The sequence below is a fragment of the Podarcis filfolensis genome (genome assembly GCF_964270895.1).
Source record: "Podarcis filfolensis genome assembly, chromosome: 7".
Lineage (NCBI taxonomy): Eukaryota > Metazoa > Chordata > Lepidosauria > Squamata > Lacertidae > Podarcis > Podarcis filfolensis.
The window spans coordinates 55518077-55526993 of record NC_139603.1 but is presented as its reverse complement, the minus strand read 5'-3'; the positions used below and the strand labels follow the sequence as shown (position 1 = coordinate 55526993).

The following is an 8917-nucleotide window of genomic DNA, read 5'->3' as shown; positions in this document are numbered from 1 at the left end:
AAATGTCCACCAAAGCGGGTAGCTACCGTTTCACAGCAGTGGTTGGGAACTTCTGGCCTGTCAGCCTAAATGGACCCAGCAGGCCTCCCCATTTGACCTGCAAGGCTGTTTCAGACAAGCCACACCTGCCCACCCGCCCTACATATGATGCTGTATCTGATGTAAGATGTTGGGCAGGTAAAGAAGTGGCTCCCTGTCAAAAGCTGTGTTTGCAGGCACTGCCGATCAGCTGGTTGTTCGTGCTTAAAAAGCCCTGTGCCTTTCCAAGTGCCACCAGGTTCACTAATGCTGGCAAAGGCAAAGAGCTCTGCAAGTGCAGACAATTTGGACAGGCAAAGAAAACACTTTACGGGCCATCACTGTGATGTTAGGTGATTGACAGGTAGGTGACAGTCAAAATGACTGTTGGGGAACCTAAGCATCTGGCCCACTGGCTGGAAACATTTCTCCACCCTGCTCGAGCGAGGAAGACAGGATCAAGCCACGTAACATGTTCTTAAAGTATATAGATCATAAGACTCTAAAAACAGTTAAAAATGAAAAGCAAAATCTATCCAGAAATATAGTTTTTCCTTACAGATTGTTTAACGATGTCAGTCCAATCTGGAGCAACAGCAAATTCAGGGTTTTCTTCTAGCCATCTTGGCAGGTCCTTCATTGGAGGGGCCATAGCTCCACCCATCTAATGAAACATTTTTATGTTTTATTAACAAAAACTTACTAGTACATACTTTATATGCCACTTATCAAAAGTATAATTTTTGTTAGAGAACAATTACAGAGCTGGTAATCAAAACATGACAAAAGTTCAACTCAACCATGCATTAAGTGTGGAAAAAGTCTTTGCCAAATATCCTAAGATTTCTGCAACTCAAAATTCAGAATGCTACTTTGAAAAAAGTGATGAAATCTATAGAACTTGCATCAACCTATTAAGTCAACTAATTAAAGGTATTATTATTGTTGTTGTTGTTGTTATTTAATTTTTATCATATAATTAAAGGTTATAATCTTTAATCTAAGCATCCTACTAAAAACGCAAGTGCTAGTCTAAAACAGAATTTGGAGTTAGAGCAAACTAGGAAAAGCACTACCTTCTTGCCATTTCTCTTATTTACAACAGGGACCCTCTCTTCTCCAGTTAAGGTGTTTATATCCAGTTTATTAGGGTTTCGACATCTGTGCCGTTTCTGCTTCGGTTTCTGAAATGGGGAAAACAGCACATCTGCACTCTTCTAAGAGAGGAGGAAAAGTACAGTGCATTACTTGGGGAGTTTTATTATCTCATCTATAGAAGTAACTTTTCAACCCACTAGGCATGTATGTATATAGTGTTTTCTAGGTTCAGCACTGGAACAAAATATTATTAGAATTTGTACATCTTTCATTTTTAGTCATTACAAAACAAAAAAAGTAATGAAATGAACAATTAATTATGTTCTATCATGTTAATTGTTATTTATTGTTTATAAGCCACTTTGGGATTCATTTGAATGAAAAGCAACTAGAAATGTAATAAATCCAAATCGAATTATGACAAAGGATTAAGAATTATTGCTTTTGGAAATCTTCCCAAGTGATTGAAAGACAGTTAAAGCTTTGGACTAATCCTCCCCACCCTTGATTAACATCCACTTACTGGTACATAACTTGGCATATCCACAGTGTATGATGGATGCAATTTAAGCCATTCAACTAAATCCTTGTTTTTAGGAGCATCCTCTCCCACCAGCCTGGTCCCATCCTCCATATTAATGACAGGGATGCGAGTATCAGGATCCAGTTGCCCAGGAGATGGAATGTTTCTCAATGGGGGGGTTTCCATTTCTTCATCAAACGCTTTGGTCACTTCTGCATCCTCCTGGAGAAAGGTGACAATTATATCAACTTTCAGGAGAACATTACAAGAGTTGCTTCAAAAAGCATACAACTTAAAATGGGAATACAGTTGTACCTTGGATCCCGAATGCCCTGGAACTCGGATGTTTTGGCTCCCAAATGCTGCAAACCTGGAAGTGATTGTTCCGGTTTACGAACATTCTTTTGGAAGCCAAACGTCTGACGGGGCTTCTGCGGCTTTGAATTGGCTGCAGGAGCTTCCTGCAGCCAATCAGAAGACACAATTTGGTTTTTGAACATTTTGGCAGACGAACAGACTTCCGTAAGGGATTCTGTTCGACTTCCAAGGTACAACTGTACTTCCATCAAACAATTAAACTTAGTGGGGCCATACACTTTGTACACAGACAATAGTATGGCAAATGGAAACCCGAATGGGCAGGGTTTTCCCCCATGGGTGCATGTGCTGGAAAGGTCCTGCTGAGTAGGTATGTACTTGCCAGGACATATGTGAATATGAATCCCTACAGGTTCATAAGCATTCAACAGTTATACATAGAATACTGATTACTCAAGCTAATCGGTAGTTTACCCACAATATTTTCTACTTTGAATACAGTTTGCAGAGTCGATAGATACTTTTTTTAAAGGGACAAATTTCAGGAAACTGTACAGACTATTCAAAACAATTCATGTGCATCATCTTATAATCCTTATAACAGGAGTGAGGCAATACCAGCCCACAAGCTTGCTCCAGCACAGACAGCTTCTCTGTCCAGGTCTCCAGATTCTTTTCTGAAACCCTGCCCTCTCCTTGGTTTTGCTCCACCAATCTGCTAGTGTCATTCAGCCGTGACTAGGATGGTCATACACTGTCTCGGGCAATCAGCCCTACTGTGCATGTCCTCCTGTGCCCTGCTACTCCTTCAGTGTTCTCAAGCCCTCAGAAAAAATATATCTTTGGAAACACTGAAGAAGAGATTTCCACAAGCGTTTGGCTGCGTTTGGGCATTTCAAATCTGTTTCCTTCAGAACCATCTTCAGAGCCACCTGAGAAGCACTCTATGCAAATAGCGCCATTGATTATTCACATTAGCATTTTGGGGGTTTTTTGTATTGTACATTGTTTTAAAATGTTCTAGCTCTTCAAACGTTTTAGCTGTTTGTATTTTATATTAAGTTGCTTGAAGACTTTTCCATGTAAAGATACTAACAAATGCATTAAATTATATTTAAAAAGGTAAGATTGAAGAAGGCTCATTTTGTGTGTCCATAGCCTTGCCCACTTTTTGGCCCTGGCCCCACCCTTTGTGACATGCAGCCTTCAGTTGCTGTTATTAAATTGCCTTCCAAATGTCTCAAAGCGATGTACAAAATGCAATACAAACAGCTAAAACACAGTTAGAACAACGCAGAAGATAACATCAGACAAACATTAAAACAACACAAAGTAGACCCTCACAGCAGAGGCCCAATTTGTCCAACTGGGAAAGCTGGTTGGAGCAGAAATACCTTCAATTGGTTCTGGAAAGCGCAAAGAGTGGGCACATGTTGTATAAGTGATAGGAATGTTGCTTCACAGAACATGGGCAGCCACACTAAAAGCCCTACTCTGAGTGACTGTAGAGCAGGCTTCTAATATCTTTGGATCTTGAAGGAGAAGCTCTCCCTTATACTCCAGAGACCTTCTGGGTATTAAAGCATTAAGGTGGTCTCTCAAGTAACCAGGTCCTGAACTGATTAGGGCCTTATATGTCAGAATCAACACAATGAACTTGGTCTGGTAGCAAATTAGCAACCAGTACAAATCCTGCTTGCAAGGGGCTAGCTGAAGTTCACCCCCACAAGCCAGCCAGCTACTATGTTGTGCATCCACTACAGCCTCCAGACCAACCTCAAGGGTAGCTCCACAAAGAGCACATGATAGTAATCCAATCTTCAATTTACCAGTGCTTGGACAACTGTGGTGACGCCTTCGTGATCATAGCTGTCTTACCAACTAAAGTGGGCAACAGGCACTCCTAGCCACTGAGGATATATATGCTGGACAGAACTGGATCCAGAAGCACCCCAAAATCAGGGCAGCCCACCCCCAGCTCTCACCTGGGATTAAAACCACTCCACACTGTCTCCCACCCAGGCCAGGATGGGCAAGGTTCATGCTATAACTGACTTGCTCTCCAGGGGCAAGGAACAACTTTTGTCTCTCACTTCTACAGGCCATCTCCAGCCTCTTGTCTGTGTAATGGTCCAGAGAGAGGAGCTTTGTTTCCCCAGAGGGGGAAAAAAACCCCAATCACACAACCATGCCAAATAAGATGAATTAGAAGGTGTGTGAGCTCAAGCCTGTGTTGCACTCCAAAGCAGAGAACTAAACAAAAAACTCTTTGGGGTTCCCCTTGCCAATGGCTCAACCTACCATGCCTAGACGACTTGGCTTATATCATTCCCTTTCCCCAGCACCACCAATGCAAGATGAGCTGATCTGGGGAGTGTCTTAAACACAGCTTCAGTGGGGCATCGTTTTGATGTTAAAGCATCTCCCAGAAACAGCATCTTGGCAGACCTAGGGAGCTGGTGGTAAACTCTGTGCCTCTCCTCACACCCCCTGACTCGGCTGCCATCCACTCAGCTCCTCCTTTGGCTGCTGCTATTATTCTACATCAGCTCAAAGCAAATCTGGTGAATTAAAATGAAATTCTTCTTTTGCAGTGAGTTTAGTTCTTAAGAGGTATTTTGTGAATTTATTATTACTGACCAGTGTTTTGTATATTAGAACAGGAGCATGCCCAAATGTTAATATGGAACTGAAAATACAAAATAGAATATTTATATCTGGGAATAAAATGCCAATTTTGGTGTTCTGCCTCACATAATGCAGAATTAACGTCAAAGAAAAAGTCTTCTCTCTTACTGCTGTCAACGATGCTCGCTTGTTGCTCATAAATAACAGATCAAGCCCTTCTACATTTTTCCTTCTTCCTCTCCTCCTTTTCATGGGTGGTTCTACATCAATTAGAGAACCATTTAGTAGATGCCTTGTGGGTGTGCGTGAAAGACCTGCTTGTAGCAACTCCATCTGAGTTTTAAAGGCATCAGACACTGGTGTGGAAACATTAGGTAATAGAAACTTTGAAGGAACAGCTGAAAAAGTTGAGGTAGAACTTGTTGCCTCTCGTGAGGCCTTTGATAAGTCTACAATTTTTTCTTGTCCATTTTCTGAGACAACCTGTGACTCTCGCAACTGGGCAACCATTTCCATGAGATTTCTCCTTTTGGCTGCCCTTTCAGCCTCAATTTCAATCTTTCTTCTCCTCCTCCGCCGCTGGCGTGGAACTGACAAATTGAGTGCATCTTCCTAAAGAAAAAATAACACATTATCATTATGAGCAATGAAATACCCCTTGCTTTTTGGTGTGATTTCAATTTTCTAAATATTTAAAAATGATGGAAAAAGTTAGATAGGATTGCACAAGCCCAACTAGTTACATCTTGTCAGATCAACTAGTTCTAAGAAGAGACCATTACAGATTTCATCTTAATGAAAAATGTAACATCAGACCTATTTTGTACCTTAATATATTTATTACTATCTTTCTCAGAGTAGGTTTATAGCTATGGGTGTTTTTCTGCTACTGTTTTTGACCCCTTCTGGTTTTATATCTTTAAAAGCAACTTTATGACTCTCATACAAAACATGCCTTGGACAACTGAGGAGAGACTGTGATATCTTCATTGCCACTGATGTTGGCTTGACCAACCATGGAGAGCTCTGCAAAACTCCGTTTCTGTAGAGGGCTGTCCACAGCTGTTGGCGTATACCCAGGTATAAGGCCCTGGAAATCAAACATCTGGCGTCTATTTACTGGCCACTTCCCTTTCAACACTGCTTCACAGATGTTGTCTAATCGGTTGATCATTACTCGATCCTGCAGAAAGGGAAATACATAATGAATGTCATGTGAAAGTAGCCATTTGAGCTCAGTCGGGCCATGCACACACAGCTTAACAGGCTGCATTGCTTGACAAAACTGCAACTGAAACTCCAGATCAGAAGAAATATTACAGGCACTTGTCATTTAAATTATTGGGAATGTTGAGGCGCATGAGCCTTTTACAAGCCATCTGACACACATTTTCTCAGTTCTCAGTACTGCTATCATATACTAAAACAAAACATCAGTTAAACCACTAGTAGTATAATTCTTGTAACTCAACATCTTTGCCTTGGGTATGTCAGAGCCAACAGGCTGCATCTGCAATTTTGTCCCAGGAAGTGGTTCCTCATTAGTGTCACTATTAATAAAGTTCAATGTTATGAAACGGGCACCAACCTAGGGACATCTAATAAATGTCAATTTTCATTCCACGCCCATTATCACTTCAGGTTCCACTGAAGCGTGTACATTAAAAAATTCTAATTACAGCTAAGCCCTCTTAGAATATAGGCAAATACAATATGAATGCTACTGCATAGAGAAAAGGGCTTTGAAACCTAGTTGGATAATTTTCAAAATGTGTTTAATGGTCTTTTAGTTCACTAGTTAATAATGATGCATCACTTCCCTTTCTGGGGAGTCAAAACACCATCCCTGGAAACATTTGCTTTCCATCCATTCTTTTGTCATTCGGTGCCATGTGAAGACTATTTTATTCTCCTGAGTTGTTGGTTAATGGCATCATAAACATGTTATCTTTGCTGCTGCTTTGACTGCCTGTTGTTTTACTAATTGTTTTATATTGCTGCATTATATTGATTTATTTAAATTGTTCTACATAATTGTAAATCACCTTGAACAAATTTGGTGCAAACACAATATAAACATATTAGATATACACACACACAAACATGTACCCACATACATACATGCATACACAATCAACTTCTGAAAATTGGCTATTGATTACTAAATAGAATCAACCTTCAGTTACCTGAACAGTGTAAAAGCCACTAGCAGATCTCAGCAGCTGCAACCAGCTGCTTGCTTTGCCCAGGAATAAGCCTATTACAGCAGGGGTTATTTCAACCCCCCCAAACCAGATGGCCCTGTTATGGTGATTAGGAAGCTTAAGACTATTACTACTTTATTTCTCTCCAGCACCCTCTGAAACCAGAACCTGAGTGGTATATAGAACTAGTACAATTATCACCGCTGCATTTTGTCCAGTAAAGTGTTTTTTTTTAATTGCTGCAAAAATAAAAGTGATAGCTCTACTAGACAAATGTTCTCCTATTTTATATTACAAGCTATTTAGGATTACAGTATTCAGTATTTCCTTATTTTACTTCCTTCAATTCATAAAGGAAGAGCTCGCCAAATTTTAGTTTATATTCTTATATGTTCTATTAAGTATGATCATGCATATTTACATAATATCATAATTCCAATCCCATCTCTTTCTGCATGCTAATTTGAATTGCTTTTAGGGGGCAACTATCTAAACCTACAGGGCTCTATCCAACATTCTCTGTCTACTAGTGCAAGGGCATTTGTGCAAACAGGCAAGATTTAATAATGTGGCATGTAAGTGAAATATAAATCGAATGGTGATGATGATGATGCACAATATCCAATGCAACAGTTGTGCTAGTGGAAACTCAAGCGACAGAGTGTGCAATCTGTTGTGCAAAGAAAGCTATGAGCAACCCACTTATGCATTCTCTTGTGCAGCAACATTCCACTGCCAGAAAAAAAGATTTGCCGGCAAAACAAGTACACTGCAAATGACTTTAACTTAGCACTACATTGGATGTAATCCCTAGGCTGTATTGTCAGTGTTTTCCAGTACTTTTGAACTTGGCTCCACTCTTCTGAATGTACTCTTTCCCCCCCCTTGCCAACCCCCGCCCCCTCTTCAAAAATACACAAGATCCAAGGAGCAGCATGCAGAACTCTACACAGAAACTTAAAAGGATATCCCTTCCTTCAACATCCTTCTCCAAAACCTGTTCTGGAAATTTAGGAAAGTTCCCAATTCTGAATGGGTTGCCTCTGAATGAGTCACCACAAGGGAAATGGGTTTGGCACTGAATAGTGATGGTAAGTGAGACCAACAGTGGGCAGGAGATTCCTTGCACAGCCATCTATACAACCCCTGTTCACATACAGTCATTTAAACGTCCCATCATCTCTTTCCATCCTTCATGGTAATAAAGTTTACCCAAAAGCCCTCTTGCTATGCCAGGGAGGGATTCTTAAGGGGTGGCAGCACATATTGAGATAATCCTTCCACCTGTAGCTACCACCTGCCCAAATATCCCCACCATGCTATCTACCATTAGACTTCAGAGTCCCAAGGATCCATGGACTACATCTGGCCTACAGGTTGCCCCACAGGGGCAACGGAAAATTTATCCATGCGACAATGGAGCCAGTAGGAAAGGGAAGGAAGACTTGGCAAAATGCAAAGGCAGTTTGGCTTTCCTCTACTGCTATTATACTAGAAAGGGTGTATGCCCCCAGCAGGCCACTCAGTTGCAGTTGAGCCACTGGTGACCAGGCTGGCAAACCTTTGCCATGCCTTGAGTGTCTCTCATGTCCCCTGAAAGGCACCCCTGCTTCATAGTTTGAGAAAAACTACATTATGTAATAAGTAATGCATCAAGCACATCACTCCTCAGAAGTGATCAGTTCTCTATTGAACCAACCTTCGGCCAGAATGAAAAAGCAAATGTTCTTTCGTGAAGGAGCTGAGCTACTGATGGGTCTCCATCTTCCATATAAAATCCATCACGTGTTTCATCCCTTGCGGTGCTCAGGGATGCATTGCTTTCTTCATCAAAATTCTTACCCTGAGAAATTGTTCCTGCTGAGAAATATTAATCACTAAGAATTAGTTACAGAAGTAAGCCACTATTATTTACAGTATCATTGTAGTGTTGATCTGACAAAGTCTTTACGGGCAGTTTTCTATACATTAAAGATGTTGAACATTCACTCATGTTGATAATGTACTCTTTGATATGTTAATGAGATGAAGATCCCAAAAGCAGCAATTGGATGGCAATTTAAGCAAGCCAACTTTAGTATGCTATTTTGCCATGTCACTGTACATTACTCTTCTTATGCTCCATGAC

The 8917-nt window shown here is 40.8% G+C and overlaps 1 protein-coding gene across 3 annotated transcripts in view; it reads right to left on the bottom strand.

Annotated features, from left to right (window-relative positions):
- Nucleotides 1–8917, bottom strand: part of CHD7 (chromodomain helicase DNA binding protein 7) — a 141804-nt gene that overhangs the window by 2529 nt on the left and 130358 nt on the right. Inside the window, exons 33-38 of one of the 3 annotated variants that reach the window (XM_083622814.1) lie at nt 8489–8649; nt 5537–5768; nt 4754–5193; nt 1640–1861; nt 1095–1235; nt 578–682 (exon numbers count right to left, since the gene is read on the bottom strand). In XM_083622814.1, the coding sequence (XP_083478940.1) occupies nt 578–682; nt 1095–1235; nt 1640–1861; nt 4754–5193; nt 5537–5768; nt 8489–8649 (1301 nt within the window). Of the gene's footprint in view, nt 1–577; nt 683–1094; nt 1236–1639; nt 1862–4753; nt 5198–5536; nt 5769–8488; nt 8650–8917 lie in introns of all 3 variants that reach the window. The other 2 variants (XM_083622816.1, XM_083622815.1) reach the window with 2 other exon arrangements.